We start from the raw sequence: 23,212 nt of genomic DNA, 5'->3' as shown, positions 1-23,212 counted from the left end.
ACCACGAGGCTTCAGTCTGGAGGCGCCGGTACCTCTGAAGACAGTTCCTTTTGAGTCTTGTCTGGTCTTCGCTAAATGGCATTGATGACAAAGTAGTGAAATTGAAACCCTCAGGCCATGATTGGTGTATAGAAAACCAACACTATCACGCTTGGTCCTATCTACTGAAGGACTCAGCAAATCTTTCAAGCCGCAGATATCTTTGCATGTCGAAACACCATTCCGTCCTTTCTAGGAAGCTGTAAAGTACCGACTTTTAGTTCGCTCTCAGAAGTAATTATGGCTGGATATTAAGGTGGAAAGCTCGCTAAGGTGGAAAGAGGATGGCAACAAGATCATTGATCGCATAAGTAATGCCTTTGGCTTGAAAGAGCTCTGCAAAGGCTTTTTCAACGTGAGCCAAGTCATGTCGGATGTCCAAGTGGTGCCAATAGGGAGGAAATGTTGGTTTCAAAGCAATATCGCTTTCGGCCTCGCCCGCACTGTTGACCGAGACGTGCCAGTCTACTTTTAGTTTGACTGACGATGCTGAGAATTGGATCGATCGTAAGCCGAAGTCCGAGGCCTGAGGTTCCGATATGGAAGTTGCTCCAAGCAGTTGGACGAAATCCATTTTGCACCGAGACCAGCAAGCTTTTCTCATTGTTGCTATTTTTACGTAACTAATTATAGCAGTGCTTGTGTTCATCAATGTTTTTTCGGATGTCACGTTAGAAAACCAGGGAAGCAGCTCCTTCTCCGCCCAGGATACTAGCTGCGTGTCTGGCATCTGTGCTATCGTTTGAGAGATTGGCTCTATTGACAACGCTATTTCGGCAATCTTCTGCTTGTTCGGCGATGAGACTACCACACGCTGCTCAATGATTATGTCAGACGAGGCTGAGAGGTTTACTTCGGAAGACAGAATCTTGATAGCCAGGGAGACTTCTTCGTGTGTCTCATCCCTAGTTGAATTATTACGGGACACGCCAGCCGCGAGGAGACGAGGGCGTGAGAAAGGCAGGCACTGAATTAGCCGGCGGTTGATGGATTCCGTCCCGGATCTTGAAACGTGATTCAAGCTGCTTTAGAACAATTAGCTTTCCCCGATTCATCGTCGGCTTTGGACTCACGGAGACTCGATTCCATCAAGTCCCTCATCGTCTCGACTCCTCAGATTTCGTAGGCGCTTGATCTCTCGGGCATCCTGTGCCACAGCCCTTCTTTGCTTTGCCAGCTTCTTGCGCCCTGTTGAATCTGGTGTGAGACAGCCAGACAGAAAGGTGCCGCTGGTAAGCTCGTCCTGCAACAGCTTCAATCTTGTTCGAAGAAGGTTTAGAGATTGGCCATGATCTCCGGTCTCTGTGGGAGGCATATCTGCAGCGTACTTGGGGGCATTTTTTAATGGAACACGTGGTCCTAACAAGAGAAGGACGCGTTCTGCAGATGCGTGCTCTTTCAAGGGTGAAGATTTGATCTGAGCCCGATCTCGGCGACTACTTCTTCGACTTGGGCTATGAAAAAGCAATCCTCTTGGCTTTTCCAGAGGAGCTTCCAAACCCAGCTGGGAAGGGGTAGATGGTAGACTTGGTTCATCGTCATCATTCCACTCTTTCGCTCGATCAACATTCTTTCCGTGCCTGGCTGTAGGCGTTTCCATTGCTATGCTGAGCTCTTGCATGCGTTTAGTGCCGTCCGCCCCTATTGTACCAGGGAGCTTTGAAGGAGTAGCATTCAGATTTAAGGCTACAAGTTCATCTGTATGATTAAGCGAGCCGTTGGTTTTGTTCTCCGGCCGTGACTTGCCGGAGGTTCGGGGTTTGCTCAGATCTTCCTGAGCGATTTCGAGGGCGCGGTCTTCAGTCCTCGCTCTTCGTGAAGTTCTCTGCTGACTCGCCGCTCTGTGAGGTTCGGCAGAGCCAGATCGCTGTAATAAGCTTGGGTTGAAACGCGCAAGACTTGCTTTCGTTGGTGACATGTACGATGATCGTTGTGCGGAGTGTCGGGAGCCATTTCGAACAATGCCATTGTTCGTATTTGACGCGGTGACTTGGATAGCGGTACCGGGTGAGGTTTTACGCCTTTTGGATGGAGAGTATTCCATTTTCGAATGGAGTGCTGAGTATTGCGACAGACTATCATCGTTCGTTGGGACAGGCTGAGAATATATCGCGACCGTCTTACAAGACGTGAACGCGCCAAAGCTCTAAAACAAAGACGGAATTGGTTCCATGTTCTAGAATCAGTATAGCTCCCGCGGGTCCACCCCTAAGTAGCTATATCGTTAGAATAGGGGAACGTCGTCTTTCATCTAGTGAACGACAGGTATCTCTTGTAAATCAATGTATTCGCGGTCCAATTTGGACTTATTCCCTTTTACACATTTTTTTTTCTTCGATATATTTGTTGTATTCTGCTGCTAAGATCCTAAGAATCATCAATCTAGATTCAAGAATCGTTCATCAAAGTCTATCCCTATGGCTGGCTTTAGTGGTGTCTATCTTTTTTAAGGGTACCCTCTGGACGTAGATTGTATTTCAGGGGATGGTCTGGCTGAGAGCATTAGGGGAATTCCCAGGTTGGCATAATAAGGCTTAAAGAATCAGCCACCACGCCAGCCGAAGGAACCCTGCCGCAGAGCAGCCTTTCAAATCAAGGAAACGTTCATCCTTGCTAAGACTCATCAGACTTTCCAACAAGTACATTGCTTGGTCTCCACAGCTCAGTGTTGATGATTCAATCCAACGGCCCACTGTCATCAGGCGGCAGATGATAGTGGGCCGGCGATCCTAGAAAGCTACTATGTATCTTGTCTATGAGCCTGTTCAGTGGTTTATGTTGCGCAACTTTTAAGGATGTTTTGATTATGGGCCTTCAGCTCACCCTAGTGACCAAGTAAAGCGCGTTACGTGACTCTAGTCGATGTTCAGCAGCTCGGACGTCCTGGTTCTTGACTGAAAGACAGTCTTAAATATAGCAGGCGTTTATGATGTCTTCGTTTCTTATCTGAATGTTGCCTGAGCTAGAGAGGAAAAGAGTATACTTGGATTGAAGATTTAAATCCATCTCCTTGGGTCATCGTGTGAAGGAAGATCTCCCAATTCTGTTCGTCGACGGCTTGGAGAGGTTTGCCGCATTGCTTTTCTATCGTCCGGGAGGGACCTCCCTTGAGTGGTCTCATCAACTCAATGTCTAGTTTGAAACGCATTCATATCATCCTCTTCCTCTTGAGATAATCTGTACGCCTACTTCACGGAAGGAAGGGGATGTTGTTGCAATCCTAGATTCAACCCTATCTCTTTAAACTCTGCGGTTATCGTCTACATTCACAGCGTTGTTAGGAAGTGGTAACTTGCGCAACGGCCATACTACCATCTTCAAGTGGCAGTACCACCGCCATCACACGCTCATATCGCCATCCAGAAGGAAACCACAACATGGTTTACGCAATGAGATTTGAGGGGAGATTTGGACCCAAATGACTATCGGTAGCCCGATTGAGACTCGCCACTATATCATCCTGGTGAAAGAAGACTACAAACATTTTGACCAATCAATTACGCATTCTGCCCAAATAAACATCCCATGCTTCCAAGTTACTAAACATGGTACTGCAATCCCAAGACTACCGTTTGGCGCCAACAACAAACCAGCTTTTGCTCGTGCAGACCCTTTGCTGCCTGGGGAGTCTAGACGCGTTCGATTTTCTGTTCAATTCGTTGCGAATATACAGCTATACTAACTCTCCATTCAGCTTTCAAAGGAGTTAGGACTTGAATAGAGCAAAGCCACTGGTCCGCAACCACTTTTACCTTTTCTCTTGAGAACTTTTAAAGGAGAGCACTGATGATGATGCTCACATGCCACAGTCCCAGCTACTCCGGACCAAAACGGGGGAAATTTACTGCATGTTGGAACTACAATGATCTTCACAGTCTCGTACTCTCAAACGCCGGACTGGTCTACGCGACAGTCGACAGTCAGGATTCTACAAGTTTTAAGTCAGGCTCAATCTTGATAGGCTGTTACTACCATGCACCTGATACGCTTTGATCGTAATCGAAGAGCAATATCTTTAAAATGGTAGTTGTCTTGGTAGAAGGTCTTCTCCATCAGTGAGATTGACCTCATCCAAGAGAACATACTATGACCGAGGAGAGCCCACTGTCAATGAGCGTTAAATCGCTTTTGAAAAGGGACTTCGAAGATCTGTGATTTGAACACTTCGCATCAGCAAAATTTAAGTAACAAGGGCAATGAAGTAATCGAAGCGGCCAGCGACATGAGACAGATTACGGGAGGAACAAAACAACAGGATCATGCCTACATTTAACGACTGATCTCCCTGGTATTCGCAGCGACCCTAAATTATTATTACCTAGTCATAAGTTGTGAAGAGGTAAGGATAATGTCTTGGGCTATTTGCAAAAGCAAATGAGTCGAAATACTGATAGTATGTATTGTATCTGACAGGCTTCAAGCTGTTATAATGTGATCTGGTGGACTTCGAAAATTGATAGGAGAGTACAAAAGGAGGATGATGCTCGCTTGGCTTTGGATACGTTTAGATCTCAACGTCCTGAGGCAAAATGAAACCAATGGGCAAGGCCAAAACAGGGAAGTCTTTCGCGGCAAGTGCCAAACGGTATCCTCAAGATGAATGAGAAATATAATTTTATCTCCGCTGGGACCCCTGTTGGAACAAGGTCTATTCGCGAATAGCCACTATTAGACCAAAACAGATGCCAGTCATCGAGACACCAACTTTTCGGAGCGCTTGTCAGATACGCTCCACTTTTGACATTACCTTGTAAGACTTCACAATCCTTTGAATGAGCTCTGTTAATACCCCTTGCAGACTTTGACTCCTTTTACGTACACAGATAAGTTCGAGAGGGTTCTCACGCAAGCTAAACTCAGGCATTCTTATTACCTGGAGGTGGTGAAATTGGCAGTAAGCCAAGGAGCCATACTTGCACTTTTCGTTGCTCTATACCATGTTTCTGAAGGCTATCATTGGTAGCATTTGGCTTACTTCTGTCTCTTGTTCTGCTATGATTCCTACTTACTCAGGAGTTTGTGCAGGAAACGTTTCTGGTTATTCAGCTGAGTTAGAAGTGAAGCTTGGGGTCCCATTTATCCGATAATTGACAATCGACAGAACCTACGATATTCCAAATACTTCACCACCGATGTCGCTGAGATTTGCACCATTCACCCATGCTTCCTTACTTGATTGCAGCCTTTTGATAACGACGATTTTGAAGTCAATACCTTACGTCTGCGGCCACTCCGCTACAGATGATTTTGAATCGGCAAGTTTTGAAGAGAAGAATGTTCAGCTCTCCCTTCGTAACTCTGCCTCGCCCTGTGGACCACTGAAGTACCAGGAGGCATGCACGGCTCTAGTAGGTCTGATGGTATATCTTCAGCCCAAAAGCAATCTTCTGGAAAGTCACTTCGACATAATTGTGGCTGAGAGTGTTACAGGAGGAGGAGCAATCGAAAGAATCTCAGTGACGGAAGCAAGCCAGAGTTTTTAAGTGCTTTGCCAGCGAGCCTCATCTCGGTGGTGAGGGGATCCTTTGTGTCTCTGGAAATTAGCTATCGTACTTCTATCTACTCCCAGGCCGTTTCGACTTTTCGATTTCTGGGGTTGAAACCCTTTCCAGAGGGTTTAGTACAGCTTCACGACATGATCGGGTCTTGGCCCCTGTTTTCTTGATCGCGAGATTTTCTTTACTCTTGATCTAGAGGAATTGTCGCCCAGCTTTCGTGGTCAAAACAGACAATGGATAAATCTCTGCTAGAAAATCAGGTTTAGGCGAGACACCTCGGACTGATGTGGCAACAAGCTCTGTCTCCTGGGTATCTTTCCGGGTCGTTCATGGCTATGTATAAGACATGGCAGTACTGTCAAGCCCACTCGAAAGACAACACATCTTGCGGCACTTGCCCATCAATCCGACGTGTGTGATGATGTCGAACCCCCGCTGCCCAATGCGCGCATGCTATTTAACAATCGCAGCGCTCATTTACGCTTCCTCCGCGACAAGAACTATTCAACCGTCACTGTAAGCGACGTTCGAGAACGCGCGAGCTTGAATCTGTAATGATCAATGCTCTCATTCCTATACATCCGCTTAGGATAGTGGCGCAAGAATCTTCAAAGGACTGAGACAAGGGGATCGGATCGCGCTTCCCTCGTCCCCTAGCTGAAGCTTAGAGACTCTGGCACGGTCCGCCTGACAGATTCAAGCCTGCGCATAGTTCGCATGTGGTATGCGTAATTTTGAGTCTGATCCGCAACCACCTAATGGACTAATAGTAGTACTAGCTCCTGTCTTCGGCCAGCTCGTAGATTTTTCTTGAAGTCAGTGAATACCTCCAATGACTCCTGCGAGTACACCTCTACGCTTCGCGCACCCTCGTTTCCTGTCACGTACTGGTCTCTTTTGTGTTGGATGCCGACCTCATGCTGCATTTGGAGAGGAGTCCCGTATTCCCATCTCCCGCAGGTGGCTGCGAACTCGGCCTCATGAGCAACCTGCTCAGTTTCCTCACCCTGGACAACGAACAGCAACAGAAAGTAACTCATTTCGGGGCGGGGCAAATCGTACAATTGATCAAGCACCAAATGAGTCGGGCATACTTTACCAGGATGCTGGAACCTTGAGTGAGGCGAATGAATTTATCCTAGAGAGCGAGACCTCGGAGAACAATAATCAGAACCCCAAATCGCAAGACTCCTACAGCCCAGAACAATACAGGCCTGCCACTACTTGGAACTCGCTTCGAACGTTCAAAGCCAGTGACTGGGACGAACATGCTCATTTACAATACCATGGGTTGGTCATCATCGTTAGACCATCCGAGAGGTTCTGCTAGCTAATGGTTCTCAAGTTTCATGCAGCAAAATCAAAAGTCGCGGCAACCGATTGAAGTCGAACAGGCTGTACACCATGCACTGATTGAACTCGTCACCCTAAAGCAGAATGGGTTGGACTTTGACCTGGCCTACAAACATGCGCAAAGCGTCCTAGAAGAGGAGTCTCTCACCATGGGGTCAGTTGTGTTTGAGCAGAACTCTACTGGAACTCCAACATTCCGATTCCTCAATCCGAATGACGAAAAGGCGCTTCTTCGGGCACTCAATGACGCCAAGCCAGGCCTCACGCCTAGCAAAACGTCGGAAAGCAAGATGGTCGTCCAAAATAGTGCACAGGAGATGAATGATGCGCAAGAGACGGATACAATTTATAAAGCGCAAATAGCATCGGAGCCATCTGGTGGTTCTCAGGAACTCGAAGAACACACCAGATCTGTTCTACAAGACAACACCGCTGTGATTGAACCTCAGGATTCTCCTGATGATACTTGGCACTCTGTTCGCCTCTCTGATCCGGAGATGAAATTTGCTGTCTTCAAGCGTTCGGCGCAACTTACCGGCCTCCGTATCTCCGATTGCTCTATCTCTTCAATCAAGGACGTCTCAGACCTGTTGCGATTTTTGAAAAAGACCCCGAAAGCAAAAAGACTCTCGGACGAAATTTCAAGCCAAAATGGCAGATTGAAAGGGTTGGAGGGGTCAGCCAATGTACAGGTATTCGCAAAGAAAAAGACGACAAGGGACAAAGAGGAGGAGGTGGGAAGATGGAAGGTCATCGAGGAAATGTTCAAACAAAAGGGGCTGGATGGCGGATCTCACAAGAAAACACTGGTCCATACTGCCTAGACCTTCGCAGGCTTTCGGAGATATCTTCATTCAAGCTCTTACTTGTTGATTGGACCTGCAAGGCTGTCGGATTCCTGTCAACTCTCCGGGAAAGACGAAGGCCTAATCCCGAGGTGCGAACCATGCTGTTCCAATATCAGTGAATAGCCCCTTACTATATGAAGCCAGGTCAGCAAGTGATCATCCGTTTACGCCCGATCTGAATGTTATAATGAGCGAGGTACCAAATCGGACTTCACCATCAACAAGTAGCAGGTAGCCCTGTCAAGATCTCTTTCGAGCTGTCGCTAATAGTCTTTGCCACCACGTTGCTGATGATGAACGCGCCCCTTGACTGCCAATTTGCGCAATGCTGCAAGCAGACCGGCTTCTTGTCCGCCCGTGAAGGGACGGGTTTTTTCGCCGCCGGGCACCCTTGATGAACAAGGGTCAATTGAAGATGACCTTCAAGGTAGCAAAGGGGCAGACACTTTAGCCAAGCCTATCTCCGGTCATCCTTGAATCGAGAACGCAATTGAAGGTGTCAGTGATCGACTAACGTTAGGGTCTAAATATACGAAGGACTTCGACGGCAAGGCTATTCAATAGGATTTCAGCTCTCATGGATCGAAGTCACGCTGTCATCGATCAATGTCTGTCATTAAAGGTTGAGATGCCTGGTCTACCTTCGTGAATGCGAACATGTCTGACGCTTGATCCCAGTCACATTGAGCGTACTCGCAATGAAGTATTTGGTACTCACCGTACTCCGACCATCAATATGCTACTTCACTCTTTGAACAATGCCACTGGTCTTTGTCGGTCATGGCTAAAATGGACATGATACTTTTCGGATTTCAAGGCACAAAGTCATTCACACGCGTCTCATGTCCAGAATGCTGTCCTGGTTCATGTTTCACGAAGTAAACAACATATGATTTCCTAGGCGACAGCCTTCTACTGCCTGCCATCCTCAGCTATACCCTACTACTCAAAGATATTGAGAAATCTTGCAATGTGAGACGAGGCCATCAACAATAGATCCTAGTCATTGAAGCCTGATTTAAAACTTCTTTATCATGTTCAGTCGATCTTCCTTTTTAAAGATCAATCAAGTTTGTTTGCATCCACTTCTGGTTGGTTAGGTACGAAACAATCATTGTTCCATTGGCCCTTTATTCCTATGCTAGACCGCGTCTCTTGCCAAAAGTATGAACAAGGCAATTCAGCTCCGACAACTACATTGTTCCAGCAATATGTCTTATCTTTTCCCTTACTTTCATATCTACCTTGACCTTCCATCTCTTCACACTCTCAAGACCAATCAGGAAATTCGAAACACGACTCAAATAAGTAAGCAATGTGTCAAACCGTCCTCAGAACTCACACGCACTGCCCCCATATCCTTCAGACACAACACGTCTCCTGCGCTAAACTGCTTACACAACCCAATCCCTTCCTCGGAGACAGCTGCCGTGTACCCACCATTGTCAAGGCAAAAGGTGACGTAGCCTATTGTGCATCTTGCTTCAATCAGAATGCTGACATAGGCTTGTGGATGGCGGTTGCCGAGGCAGACTTTCGATGGAAGAATAGAGGTGGTGATGCTAGTAAGGGAAACCGGAACAGTGAAAGGAAGCCATGGACTGAGGTGAGGATGGAGAGTGAAGCCAGGGAATTCCGAAATGGTATCGCTAAAGGGCTTGTTTGGGGAATGAGTAGCGTGAACTTAAGGCGGGGGATGCGGTAGATGGGTAGGGAGGAGAATATTGGAGGTGTTCGCTGTATTGGTGAGACAACCACACACTTCTAGCCCTGTATATTCCGCTATAATACAAAAGTTTAAACCCAACCGCCAATGCTACCAGCTGAGCAATGCAGACGCCTTCTAATACAATACTTATTATCTGAGAGGAGAGTCACGCTATGCATGTTTCGGAAGCACACCCATTCTGTTACGCCTGCCCTGCTCGCGACTGGCCCATCAAGCCTGGTGATCACTTTTTTGTACCCTCATTCTCAGCAACCTGTGACTTAGCAGCAGAGCTCAACCCTCCTTTCTCGGTAGTCCTAAAGGCGCGCTGCTCACGAGAGTGCATGGTATTTCCATCCTCCCTTGTCACATTGCCGGGTTCCGTCTCGAGCTTTTTGGTGACGTAGTCCGCTTGCTGCTTATAATTTGCTTCACGATCTAGCTGACTCTGCTGTTCCGCAGTCAGAGTAGACGTGGTATTAGATCCAACGCCTTGATCATTCCCTGCGGCCACGGATTGGGCTTGTGCCGCTAAAGAATCGGATGGTGGTTGGCCGCCGCGCTGATAACGAGAAGTGCGAGATTGTAACGTCTGGGCATCCTCTTCCGTTACTGACGAAGGATTAGATGCCACCTTGCCGGCTACTTGCTCAGCTGTCTCTTCAAGATTTCGGCCTTTCGAGAGATTAGATTGCATTTGTGCTGCTGTTGAACCTGATGATTGTAAGCTATGTGAGGATACTAAAGAGGTGATAACAGATCATTGTAATAGTGAAAATGACCTACCTTTACTGTTATCACCTTCCTGCTTGGCCACCTCAGAAATACGTTCTCCTGCTGAGGCCATTCTGTACTGCAATATTACCGGTTTTTCGCTATTCAAGGTGGTGAATCTAGAAGTAATCAATCGGGTACTTGGAGCCGAAGCAGTGAATCTAGTGAATGAAGGCATCTTAGTAAGTCGTCAGGTCAAAGTCAAGACAATTATGAGTTTTGGCAGGCGCGAGTTGAATTTTGGCGTGCTAGCTGATGGTTGACATCATCATTTGGATAATACCATATGCATCACAGTAGCCATCAAAGGTGCCATGTCGCACCTGATTTGTGTCAGGATGTTGTAAAGTCATAATGACATTACCGATGCTCTCTCTGTTACCAGGCATTGCCAGGACCGAGACCTACGCCCTCATGCTGGACCTGTCTCGTCTGGTCACGAAGGGACTGGCGATATCATTGTCAAGTCTCGCTTTGCCGTTATAGCGCGTTGTTGACGCATTTCGACAAGTCTTTTCACGTTTACATTGCAGCGAGATAGTTGTCTCCATGTACTCATTTGCTTACTCAAAATTGAACTATGGGCCCCAATTGGAATCTTCGCAGAGTAAATTCCGCGTTTTGTTGGGTCTCTGGTAGACGGCGCACATAGTCAATAAGCTTTCTGCGATACCGCAGATGGATCGGAAGAGGGGTAGAGCTGTGTTCCATTGCAAGAAGCTCAATGAGCGAGATGAGCGTCTAGAACCTCAATGGCGTTATGGCACGCTATCCAGGACGGCACATGTGTCAGCAAGGTTTTGACTCGTTTAGGCGATGGCTTTATCTTCAACGATCACGTTCCAATGAACATTCTTGCTTTGTCAGATCAGTCATCCAGCAGCATTCGGATTGCAGACCAATGCTTTTCGTTTGTTTACTCATCAGTAAGTAGGTGTGGACGTTCACATAAAGGTAAGACCTTGGGTTACAATATGAGCTCGCTCACGTAGTTCCATTCTGTGACTATCAAGCCTTTTTCGCTAAAGAAGTCCCCTTAATCATTTGCTTTCATACTCAGCCCTGTTTCTTGAAAATGCCTCTTCCTACAGACGAGAAACTGCTCAAGACGTCTCAGGATCTTGTCAACCAGCTTCACACTGCGTTTGGAAAGCACGCAGGCTACCGGGCCACACATGCGAAAGGCTTGCTTCTTAATGGCACCTTCACCCCAAGTGCCCATGCCCAAGCTCTGTCCATAGCACCGCACCTCAACAATCCCTCCACCTCTATCACGGTCCGCTTTTCTTCGTCGACTGGGATTCCGCAATTACCGGATGCTGATCCTAACGGTGAGCCCCGTGGAATCGCAATTCGATTCAACCTTGGGGAACACAGTCACACAGACATCATTGCTCACTCCACCCCACACTTTCCTGTCCGCACTGGTGCCGAGTTCCTCGAACTTCTGAGAGCTATAGGCGCCTCGCCGCCCGGAACACCATCTCCCAGCCCCATCGAGACTTTCCTAGGATCCCATCCAGCGGCGTTAGCTTTCGTTTCCGCGCCAAAGCCCATCAAGGGTAGCTTTGCGTTTGAAAGCTACTATGGACTGAGTGCCATAAAATTCATCAATAACGAGGGAAAGGAGACCTATCTGCGTTACCGTGTGCTTCCAGAATCGGAAGGAGAGGCTTTAGATGACGCTGCACTGAAGGTAGCGGACGTGAATTTTCTGCATGAGGAAATCAGGAAGCGTGCAACAGAGCAGACAATTTCATTCAAGATCGTGGGACAGGTGGCACAAGAAAGGGACGGGACAGATGATGTGACCGTGCAGTGGCCAGAAGACAGAAAGCTTGTAGAGCTGGGTACTGTCCGGATCGATTCTTTAGAGAAGGACGATGCCAAGCTCCAGAAACACATCATCTTCGACCCGATTCCAAATGTGAAGGGCATTGAGCCATCTAAGGACCCATTGTTTGACTTGAGGGCTGCCGTGTATTTAATCAGCGGCCGCGAACGCCGTGCTGCATAATCACGGTAGAGGTTCATGCCGCCCTACTGTGGCACTTTTATGGGCACCTAGCTTGGTCACGATGTAATGGTCGAGGTTCCGAAATAATCAAATTATTCAGCATCGTCGCGATTTGGTCACTTGTGCGAGTATTGCGCCTTTACTAAGCCGTCAAGATGGCAGTAACGTAAATATCACGAAAGTGAGTGAAGAAGTGAAATTTGGTCAGCGTTTCAGCGATGTATGACGTTGCGGCTCGGTCCCTTTTAGCCGCTGCCAACCCCCGAGCACGCCTCGACCCCTGGTGCCCCCTCCCAACTCCTCCGGTCCACAAAATCGTGAATTCATCCGCGATAAATCACAAGCAACAATGTGTGAGAATCGAACTTAAGAGAGAAGATTATCCCATATGCAAGACGTCAAGCGTCTTCACGTCACACCGTTTAATCCGGAGCTACTGCCCGCTGTACTACCGCACAAATTGCAACAGAACGCTACTGAGATCTCGTTCCATTTCATCGAGTCTTCCCCGGAAAATAATTACGGCTACCTCAATTTACCGTCATCAGAAGCCGATCAATTACGCCAAAAATTGCATGGTTGTGTACTAAGGGGCCGAAAAATGAAGGTCGAAGAGGCAAAACCCAAGAAGAGTTCGAAGGGAAAGAAGGTCGAGGATAGAGTCCCGGATCTTGCAAGTAAGCAGACTCGTTCAAAGAACACAACAAATAAGGAAGATGGAACGTTCCCAGCGGTCGAGCTTCCAGCAAAGCGCAAAGTGAAGCGTGGTTGGACAGAAGCCGACATGGCCGCAAAAGAGAATAAGGATAAACCTAGGAATGACAGGAAGAAACCTAAAGAAAAAGGTTCTTCCCTCACAGGCAAATCTGAATGCCTCTTCAAGACGAAGATGCCTGTCAATGCTGCCCCAGGAGCAGTCGGTGACGGTGCAAAGAAGCGAAAGTTAAGGAATGGCCAAGAGGTCGTAGTACATGAATTCCAGAACACAAGACAGCATGCCGCTTTCCTCAAGGAAGACGACGATGCCATAAACGTGAGGCCAGCAAAAGAGTATGTCGATGGCAAAGGTTGGGTGGACGAAAATGAGGACATAGTCGAAAGGGCCAGGAAGCGGAGAAGGAGCCGGGACTCCGAGGTTGAAAATGACAGGAACAAGCACGAGTTCAAAAAAGCTTGTGAAAAGTTGGAACTCACGGCTAGGGCAGAAGAAGTCCCAAATAACCTAGAGGATGAGGAGACTTCACCAGATATCACCTCCAATTCAGACTCTGAAGCCACTGAAGATGCAGGTAAAGATGGGCAACCGCCTACCCGAATTGAAGGTCTAGGTATCAGCAAGGTTGACGACGGCGACCTCCAAACCGCACGAGTGGATAGGCTTTCCATAAGTCGGTCATCAGGCTCACCAGGACTTCAGGTACAAACACAAGCTACGTCTGTGCCTTCTGAGGAAGTTCACCCGCTCGAAGCACTATTCAAGCGCCCTAAAGCAGCTGCGTCGCATGCACAAACACCGAGAAAGCCTCATCTTGAAGTCTCCACGTCCTTCAACTTTTTCGAACATGACAGTGCAGAGTCTGGCGGTGGTGACGCCAGCTTGTTGATGCCTCATACTCCGTTCACACAACAGGACTACCGTCATCGGTTGATTCGAAGCGCAGCGCCCACACCGGATACGGCACTTCCCGGGAAAACATTTGGAGATGTTCTGGCCGGCCGCCATGAGGAGGATCCGGAAAGCGAGGGCGAAGACGAGGAGCAAGCTACTGCCGGAAGGGAAGCACCGGGGCTGGGAAGTCCTGAAGGCAAAGCGAAAGCCGAAGAACAGCCGGAAAGTGAATTTGCTCAATGGTTTTGGGAACATCGAGGGGAAAACAACAGGGCATGGAAAAGGCGGAGGAGAGAGGTGGCCAAAGAGAGGAAGACAAGGGATAAGAACGAGAGGAAGGCGTAGACAGAGAACTAGTTGATGAGAAACTTTGAAGGACGTTGGGAAGCCTTTTCTGCCTGCAGCCAGCATCAGCATAAAGGATGTTGGTGATGTGCCATACCTGGGGCTCTGCCAGAGCCTCATGCCAAGTGCCTGACAATCTTACTAAAGACATGGCGTAAACAAATCGAAAGGCTGGATTATTGTGTACTGCTTGAGTTGAGATGCTATTGAGAAGATTCGGCAAGTGCACACGGTCTCTGCGACTGAATGCACCCCTCGACCCTTGCTTCTACGCTCTTGAGGGGGCGAATTGGGAGCTTTCAAGGCCAACGGTCTAGGCCACCAGTCAAGCCACTGAAGATCTGGTAGGTAGGCGGACTTGCTAAGGAGGGCTTAGGGGGGTCTAGGGCCCTAGGCGGCTTGGGAGGCTGCGTTGCCGCTCACCCGCCCGAACACTGTCGGAATGTGACGCTACAAAGCAACGTCAAGCTTTCCAAGCTCGCCAGACGTCCACCAGAACGAACATCTTCCTTCATTCTTGTCTGTTTTTGGTTGAACATGTCGGGCGCAGACGGACCAAGCAAGGTCAAATGTCCGGCGGAGATCAGATAATGCAAATTGGCTAGTTCTAACCTGGTGCAAGTTGACTTTTGGCAGCTGTCGTGCTCCTCCGTCTGGACTTTCCCATCCCAAACGATCGTCGACCGACAAACGAACCTGCTTACGCAGTCAACGGCAATCATAATGCTATTGTTTCATCCTTTCACGGTACTACTGACGTGCTCTTGCTGGATCCACACGTCACCGCACCCGTGACTGCCCTTGCCTTCAACCCTGAATACCACCCCACCGCCACGTCCTCCTACCCCGGATTTGCCCCATTCTCACCCAGGCGACCTCTCGATTGAGCGATCCTTATATTCCATATCACCTCAGCCTGGACCTTTCCTTTCTGATTATGCAATCTTCTCAAAGATCCCGACACAACCAGTCAAGACTCACGCTTAGCGCATACCTGAACCTCACACTCCCTACTTGGCTTTGCTCAAGATGCTCCACGCCATGAGCCAACCAGTACCAGTCGCTACATACAACAACCCCCCAAAATTACAATCTGTGGTGACTATTGCTCCAGTGCCCACCATGTCCCTGGACCAGCTGCAAAACGAGGTCCAGCATGCTTTTGAGGATCATCTGACCGTGGACTCCCTTCTGTTTACCTCGAGGTTGCTACAAGCCGAGTTCCGGGAACATTTGATCAGCAGCGATCAACGCATGCTGCCCTCGTTTAATTACACATTACCTACTGGCGAAGAACGAGGGACATACCTTGCAGTGGAGGTAGGGGGCTCAAACCTCCGCATGGCCCTAGTGGATTTACATGGTCGCGACCATGGCCAAGCGGCGCTCCAGATTAGGCGAACTGCGTGCTCTCCAATTACTGGCGAGGTCAAGCTACTACCTGGACACTCATTCTTCGATTGGATGGCAAGGGAAATCCAAAATATGATGGTCTTGGAAGGCGAAACAAGAGAAAATGCCGACCCATTGCGGATGGGAGTTGCCTGGTCCTTTCCAATTGAGTGGGTTCAAATCTGGAGCTGAAAGACCTAGCTAATGGAAGTCAAGTCAAACGTCGATACGGAGCGGCAACGTACTTGGCATGGGCAAAGGGTTTCTGTGCTCGGATACTGTCAAGAATCATGACCTTGGGCATATGATATCCGAAGCATGCCAACGAGAGGTGGGAAGCACCCAATAAAACAAGCCGCGTAGCTAATCTACGTGAAGCATGTCAATGTCGAACTCGAGGCTATTGTCAATGATACGTCGTCTGCACTTCTCGCTCGAGCATATGTTGATCCCGCCACGCGACTCGCTATAGTACTCGGCACAGGCATGAACGCTGCAATTCACTTACCTATTTCAGGGCTGGACCCCTCAAAGTTCGATCTCAGACAAGTCAAGCCGAAGCGCAAATACACTCATGTCCTGACTAATACCGAATTGAGCATGTTCGGCAAGAACATTTTGCCGACTACCAAGTGGGACGACGATTTGAATGTTAATCATATGATGCCCGATTATCAACCTCTAGAGTACCTCATCGCGGGTGGCTACCTAGGAGAAATAGTACGGCTCGTTATGGTTGAGGCGGCAGACACAAGCGGCTTCTATGGAGGCAAATTGCCAGACAGCTTGCTTGTCACACACTCACTCGATACCAAGACGCTTGCGTCTGTCCAAAGCGACACGTCAGTGGGACTGATGACCACCCGAAACCTCTTACAAGAGAAGTATGCGTCACGGACACGACCGTCTGCAGCCGACGCGAAATTCCTTCGAAACGTCGTGCAATCGGTCAGCCGACGATCAGTCGCATACTTTGCTACGAGCGTTCATGCACTAACCTCGCTTCTTCAAGATCTGGATGCAGAATCCGGATTACAGAGCCCGCTTGATCACATCAGTATAGGATGCGATGGAAGCGTAATCAACAAATATCCTGCTTACATGGAGACGGCGCAGGAGACTCTAGATCAAATGAGGGTACAAGAAAGTACAAATCGGAAACAAGTGTTCTTAGAAAAGACCACCGACAGCGCTGTCGTCGGAGCTGGCGTTGCTGGTGCTCTCGCCGGTAATTCACCGCCCTCTTCGCCGTGCTGAGTCTGCAACGACTGGGCAATATTTGCTTTTTTGGGACCGCGAAGAGGCCATCAGGACGTGAAATGGTTCTCGGTTTTCTGGCTTCAATCTATGATCTTCCATTAGTTGGCGATCGGAACACAGCACGTCCGAATGAACCACTGCGAATTGTGCGTGCTAGTAGCGGCATTGAGTTACGGAGTGAATGCTTTCTCAGGCACAAGGTGCTCTGACAGATGATAGCATCCGCTTGTCTTGCAGGAAATGACGCTCACGAAATGAAGCGAGTAGCATGACAGTGAGCACTTTCACACGGGCTTATTCATCTGAGAGAGTAGATGAAACTGAACATCAGAGTTCTACTCCAAGTCTCTTACACTCCTTTCGCTTAATAGGGCTTTTTGGGGCTTCTTCAGCCTTCACACTTATGTATTTCTGTGACTCTCGCTCACAACATCCTAGGCACCTCTGCCATCAAAAATACTATTGCAGCAGCCAACGAGGCACCTAAGCTTTGTGTTGACACCGTCGCTATGTTCTTGTGTTGCTGAACACCCCCGCCGCCACCACCGCCACCACTGCCAACAGGAACCCCTCCATGTGAATCTTGGCCTCCGCTGGTGCCACTCTTTCCCGAACTGCTGTCAGCCGGACTGGCACCCTTACTTTTCCCGCTACTTCCACTGCTGTGCCCTCCTCCGCCACTGCTCCTCCCTCCGCCGCCCCCGTGGCCCCCGCCTCCTCTGTCGATAGTACCGCCTAGGCCTACTCCGATCAAAATTTCAGCGTCCGTTTTGTTGCTCGGGGTGTTCTCTGCTCTATACTGAAGCGAGTGTATCTGTTCTTGATGCTGATTTGCTCGTGCGAGTAGTGCTGTGGTCGAAAGGGAGAGAAGGACGGCGAGAAGGCTTGCTGCTAGGGGAATTCGCATCCTGGAGTGTGCTGATGTGTATGTGTGAGAGAGCAAGAATCCTGCGGTTAATGCAGGTAAGTTTGTTGTTTGATCAATAGTCTGATCATTCTAATGCTTAGGGAAGGAAGATATTAATTCGGATACGCAACTCGATGTGTGAACGTTTCTTTTGGGTGCAGAAACCTTTCGTTGCGAAACTTGAAGGGAATGTACATTGTTTCAGCTCGCACGATTATTTATCAAAGACTGGTCTTAGAAAACTTGTCTCGAAATGGGGTCTCACATCACGGCCTAGACAACAATCAAGTCGGCAAAGCTGTACGCTCGTTTCGCAAACAATTCAATTCCACCTTCCCCGAATCTTTCCATCGCCTTAAGTCTCCCGCTTAGCACTCTCATTTCAGAGCTCATACATGTCCCTCTTCATCTTCGACATGTGGTTGCATCTCACAGCAAGGCGGCCGCCCCTGCCGCTCCCCCAGCGATTCCCAGCGCAGCAGCAAGTTTGGGATTAATCGTCCGCTGTGATCCCGAGGTCGCTTTATCAACAGCTTCGCTTGTGTCGTTGCCGTGCTTTTTCTGCTTTTTGTGCTTCCAACTCCCTTTGGCTTCTGTGGCGGTGTCGTTCAATGCGTCGGCGACGGAGGTTTCTTCGAAGGCTGTCCTGGGATTGGAGGCGTAGGGATGGGGCGAGGGACTCCTCCCACGTGGATGATTGGCAGCAGTGGGGGTACTGAGGGAGGTGGTGTTTGAAGATGCTTGTCCTCGTTGATTAGATGCTGGGGAGGCGAGAGAGGTGTCTGCAAGGCAGAGGGCGAGGAGGCATGTTTCGACTGGGATGCGCATGTTGGAGGTGGTCTGGGTATGTTCAAATGATCTAGGAGTTCTACGGTAGATGTCTCGTAGATGCGTGATCTTGTGAAGGAAACAAAGCTACGGCTGGTTGAAGAGCATGCATGGAAAGGAGACCAGCCTCTTTTTGTAGGAAAGGCAAGATTGTTGTACGGCTTCAGTAAACATTGTTGTTTGCATGGTAGGACAAAGAAGGAAAGGAGGCAACGTCGTACTGTGATGGTGAGGTAGTATACTTTTGCCTAAATGAGGTAGATTGCATGACCACCAGTTGTCCGAAGCTGTAATATTCATTCACCCAGATTTCAATATCCAATTGCAGGCATTAGATTAATGAACCGCATGCGATGGTTCCTTGAATCTTTCGCTACAAGCAGCCCCCCGCATGATATACACAAAAGATGTGACCTTTCCGTTGTCGTGCGACTTACTGAAAGCTAAAGAGATCAGAACGCCGTGCTTTCACCCCTATACCTCTGCAAATGCTGCCCCAAGCACACCGAGACCGAGGAACGCGGCACCGGCGAAAGGTGCCTTGTAATTCCCGCCTGAAGACGATGTGGACGTGGTTGAGTTTGTTGCTGTTGTTGTTGTTGTAACCTTTTTCTTTTTCTTCTTGGGATCGGGGTTGGGATCGCGCGGCTCCAGCTCTATGAGTGGTTTCGGTGGAGCTGTGGTGATTTGAGGTGGAGTCACCATGTCACCGCGCGCTCGAAGGTCGTTGATCGCGTCGGCTGCTCCAATGGCTGGTGTTGCGATTGGGACGAGTTCGCCCGCTTGGTGGGGTTGCTGCGCTGTACAGCTGAGGTAGAGAGCGCAGAGCGTGCAGAGCGTCGGGTACTTCGAGTACAGCATCATCTTAGTCTTATAGAAGAAATTCACAGAAAGAAGACAAGATGACGAGCAGGGGAGACAGATGTACGCCGCTTAAGTATTCGAACAACAGCATGTGAAAACAGGAAATCGCGAGGAAATCTTCGCGAGGCGGTGTTTACTAGTTTCCCTCACTCACGGGCCAGAGACAAGGTTGTTTCTTGGTACGCTGTCGTCCTAAGGTTGGCCCGTCAGAGGCTGAAAATTCAATTTCGTGCGAAGGATGCCCAAATTTCATGATGAGGCATTTTTGGGCATTGTACAAGCATGCGACAGCTGGAACGAACTTGAAAAGAACAAAACGTGCACGCTGACTAATGCACTGCTTTCGGGGAGGACATGTGCCCATATGAATTGTTCAACAATGAGAAGTCAACTAAAACAAACATCATTCAATCTTCAACTCACCGCATTGAGTATGGTGGCAGTGTTCAAGGATCAATTCTTTGTCCTCCATATTCTCCCTCAGCTGCTTGCCTGTACTTCTTTCCTCGACGAAGTATGCATCTCACCATTTTCATCGATATCTTTATAGTCCCAGAAAACCGCCTACCAACACAAAAGAGCCAAACAGTCCTACAAAGCTGATTCTTTCTACTGGCCTTACCGCGCTGCCTGAATCTGTTGTTGTTTTATTCCCAGAGCCGCTCTATGGAAAATCCTTTATTAGCTACTCTGTGAAGAATCGATCTGTTATTTGAAACAGGAGAATTTTCCCTTGTAACCAGGGTGATTTAAATGGCAATGAGACTCTGAGATTCCGTACCTTGCCACCACCTTTTGGCTCAGGGAGAGCTTCACGGGGTTCGAGTAATGGAGCGACAACGACAGAGCGAGGTTCGAGATCGGCGACAGCTTCGCTATGTTCGGCCGCGCAGACATTGACTGCGAAGGCGGCGAATAGAAGTACAAAGATGGAGAGTAAATTGAGGGAATGCATGATGGGCGCTGCCTTTTCTCTTCGATGATGATGTCAGTCCCTGAAATCACGATGTGGACAGTTGCGCTGTGGAGAGGCCAGTATTGTAACAGAGGAGATACAGTAGACGTGAATCGCGTACTTGAAGACAGAAGCAACGACAGAGGTAAGAATGGTAAGAAGTTGATATTCTTGAAATTATGTCTACCATAAGTGACGTATTTGTCGGACACATTCAACTGCCAAGGCGGAGCTGAGCCTCTGAGGCAGTCTCATAAGCAAGATCGACAAGTACATCTTCACGCCGATCCTTGATGCAAATGGTCAGGAATACCAAGGCTCGGTCACCTGAAATCGTATGCAAGCACTCAGCCTCCTTCAAAACCTGTTCAGCGAATTGCATGTCTCTAGGATTCTCGTTAGGGGTCCGTCTAACATGTCGTAGCAGGAGCGATAAAGTCAGCTTACTCATGTCGAATGTTGCCGTGCAACTGCCGTAGCCAACCTTCGGTTCAGTATCATACACTCCATTATTCGCCATGCCACTCATAATAGTCGTCTCGTCACATGGAAAACCCCCGGAAAAGCACTTTTGAAGCTTCAAGGATGCCCCTTTTCCGGAATATATCGTGGAGCAGTTGTAACACCAGCATGGATATCGGCGTCCGCTAGAGGCTTCACATCCTCAAAGGTCTCGTCGGTGAATCTCAGGTCCTCTTCGATGGGCACAGTATCTCGGATCTTTGTCCAAATCATTGGAGCAGCAATCAGAAGAGATCCTCCAAGCAAGCCCCAACAGGATGCGAAGATGTTGATGAACGGCGTCTTTAAGGCGTCAATGCGAAAGCAGATTGCAGCACCTGCTGACTGCAGTCCTTTGTAAAATCCCGCGAAATTTGCCAACTTTCGTCCGTTATTGGTCATGGATCCCATATACCAATACACGGTCGTTTGCCACGCAGCTGTAGAATAGTCAATAAGTGGAAATGCGCCAGAGTGTTGTCTTAGGGGTCAACTCACCATCATAAAAGCCATAAAACATGTAGAGAAACATTGGGCCAACGTAGCCTTTAGTCGTCCAATCATCCTTCACATAAGTCTTGGGCGACGTCTCGGCTCTCGTGTAGGTCTTTTGCCAGGCGTAGCCTCCTCCCCAGACCGCCATAGTCATGACGAACAGGATGACCCAGACAACTCGAGCCTTTGTCGATCGTCGAAGTCCTTTCAGATCGAGTGCATATCCAAAGACATAGGCCCCAATGATCTGGCTGATGTAGTACAGGACGCTGTTCAAAGCTCTTGTCCTGATATTGAATTTGGCTCCATTCACGTCGTTGAATTGGTAGGTATAAAACCAATTGCTGGAGAAAAACATTGGAAACAGAAACACAATCCAGGTGTCGCTTTGAAGAACTTCAAACAGGCCCCATATCTCGCTCTTCCATGACGGGTGCTTCATCAAGATTACATGTGAACCATCGCTTCGTACGACGTTGCGCGCATCCACCAGCGTCCAGGCGAGTACAGCCCCGAAGAAAGTTAACACCAGGAAGCCGATATATGTACCATCTGTTACGTTGCCTGCGGTTGAATGAAAGTTCTCGCCCAAAGGAATTCTAAGCACTTCTTAGCAAGGTACGGCTCGTACTGGGATGTTATAGTCACACTTACAGGCCCCCGATAACGGCACCAAGATTGAAAATCATCCAGAACCACGATATGTATTTGCCCTTGCTCTCTTCATATGGGTAGCTCATCATGATTGCACCTTGTGCAGCCCATAGCATTCCAGCGCATACACCGAGAACAGCGCCAGCGAAGATGACAAATGCTTCATTTTTTGTGTGGTTGTAGCTGAGATAGCTTGCGATGTAGAGGACATAGCCAAGTCCGCCCAAGCTGAGTGTCAATTTGATGCCCAGTCTATTTGCGATGGAACCGGCAAAGAAGCCCACCGCTGCGAAAGTGCTGTAGACTGCGACATTGGCGTTGTCACTCGTTTTGGCATCAAACTGGCCTCCGCCGCCTAACCCATTAACGGCATTGAACATTCCAGGGCATAGGAAGCAAACAAAGGCAACAAGTGTAAGCTGCACAGCAGGTGACGCATAGTGAGGGATCTTCACGGGTCCGATGCGCCGGTCTTTGTATAACCAGCCGGAATAGTTGGCAGCGACATCGACCTGTGCCGACGGGACAGGGGCGCGATGGTCACTGGGACTGGAGGGGACTGCTTGGGGTTCATTGGCCGTTGCACTTTTCTCAAGATTGTTAGAAGCCATTGTAATTAAAATTCAATAGAGAGACGCCCATAAAAGGTGACTATACTCTTGGAGGAAGGTATCGCAATTACTAGTCAAAGGTGAGCAATGCGATCACTCTTTATAAATGTTACGCAGCTGAAGATTGTAGAGATACGACTTTGCCGAGGCAAGCTTGGTCAGACCGTCAGCTGCACAGTCACGAAAACAATTGCTGCGGACCGGTCGACTAAATACGAAGCAAGCTGACCGTCTTCCGGAGGGGTTTCCATTCAGCACAATTACCCTGCAGGAAGCCAAGGGTTTCCTCACAGAGGTCTCATGCAAAGCGGAATTGGACATCCATATCATATGGTTCTAGATTGTTCACCTTCGCCCAAATGGGACGAGGGGGGTATCTAAATCTCTAGCGTCAACGGGAAGCTGAAACCTGCGCGATACAGGCGACAGATAGACTACCGAGAGGCTCCCACAAGCTTCACTCAAGACGGTCTGAAGAGGCACTTTACACATATTCGACATAGCACCGTATAGAACATTGGTCGAGAGGTTGCACGGCACGTTAATGCTCCATT

General features: G+C 48.7%; 8 protein-coding genes across 8 annotated transcripts; 4 read left to right on the top strand and 4 right to left on the bottom strand.

Moving 5' to 3' along the window:
* Positions 1-307: 307 nt before the first annotated feature.
* On the bottom strand, positions 308-2,083 carry KY384_005429 (uncharacterized protein; the record flags this gene model as incomplete). The annotated part of the gene is made up of 2 exons (XM_044813930.1): positions 308-1,061; positions 1,113-2,083. 2 exons carry the CDS (start codon positions 2,081-2,083, stop codon positions 308-310), a joined length of 1,725 nt encoding a protein of 574 aa, XP_044669231.1.
* Positions 2,084-6,369: 4,286 nt separating this feature from the next.
* On the top strand, positions 6,370-7,714 carry KY384_005428 (uncharacterized protein; the record flags this gene model as incomplete). Its single annotated transcript, XM_044813929.1, has 2 exons — positions 6,370-6,827; positions 6,883-7,714. 2 exons carry the CDS (start codon positions 6,370-6,372, stop codon positions 7,712-7,714), a joined length of 1,290 nt encoding a protein of 429 aa, XP_044669230.1.
* A 1,976-nt stretch (positions 7,715-9,690) lies between these two features.
* Positions 9,691-10,293, bottom strand: KY384_005427 (uncharacterized protein; the record flags this gene model as incomplete). Its single annotated transcript, XM_044813928.1, has 2 exons — positions 9,691-10,160; positions 10,233-10,293. 2 exons carry the CDS (start codon positions 10,291-10,293, stop codon positions 9,691-9,693), a joined length of 531 nt encoding a protein of 176 aa, XP_044669229.1.
* Positions 10,294-11,295: 1,002 nt separating this feature from the next.
* Positions 11,296-12,237, top strand: KY384_005426 (uncharacterized protein; the record flags this gene model as incomplete). Its single annotated transcript, XM_044813927.1, has 1 exon — positions 11,296-12,237. One exon carries the CDS (start codon positions 11,296-11,298, stop codon positions 12,235-12,237), a length of 942 nt encoding a protein of 313 aa, XP_044669228.1.
* Positions 12,238-12,625: 388 nt separating this feature from the next.
* KY384_005425 (uncharacterized protein) lies at positions 12,626-14,191 on the top strand (the record flags this gene model as incomplete). Its single annotated transcript, XM_044813926.1, has 1 exon — positions 12,626-14,191. One exon carries the CDS (start codon positions 12,626-12,628, stop codon positions 14,189-14,191), a length of 1,566 nt encoding a protein of 521 aa, XP_044669227.1.
* Positions 14,192-15,220: 1,029 nt separating this feature from the next.
* Positions 15,221-16,840, top strand: KY384_005424 (uncharacterized protein; the record flags this gene model as incomplete). The annotated part of the gene is made up of 3 exons (XM_044813925.1): positions 15,221-15,738; positions 15,800-15,914; positions 15,962-16,840. 3 exons carry the CDS (start codon positions 15,221-15,223, stop codon positions 16,838-16,840), a joined length of 1,512 nt encoding a protein of 503 aa, XP_044669226.1.
* A 1,339-nt stretch (positions 16,841-18,179) lies between these two features.
* Positions 18,180-18,578, bottom strand: KY384_005423 (uncharacterized protein; the record flags this gene model as incomplete). The annotated part of the gene is made up of 1 exon (XM_044813924.1): positions 18,180-18,578. One exon carries the CDS (start codon positions 18,576-18,578, stop codon positions 18,180-18,182), a length of 399 nt encoding a protein of 132 aa, XP_044669225.1.
* Positions 18,579-20,976: 2,398 nt separating this feature from the next.
* Positions 20,977-22,658, bottom strand: KY384_005422 (uncharacterized protein; the record flags this gene model as incomplete). The annotated part of the gene is made up of 3 exons (XM_044813923.1): positions 20,977-21,338; positions 21,397-21,992; positions 22,048-22,658. The coding sequence occupies 3 exons, from the start codon at positions 22,656-22,658 to the stop codon at positions 20,977-20,979; spliced, it is 1,569 nt and encodes a 522-aa protein (XP_044669224.1).
* Positions 22,659-23,212: the final 554 nt, after the last annotated feature.

This window comes from Bacidia gigantensis (assembly GCF_019456465.1).
Source record: "Bacidia gigantensis strain McMullin 20006 chromosome Unknown contig_245, whole genome shotgun sequence".
Taxonomy (NCBI): Eukaryota; Fungi; Ascomycota; class Lecanoromycetes; order Lecanorales; family Ramalinaceae; genus Bacidia; species Bacidia gigantensis.
The sequence above is the reverse complement of the archived record's forward strand: the minus strand, read 5'-3'. Positions and strand labels throughout refer to the sequence as shown.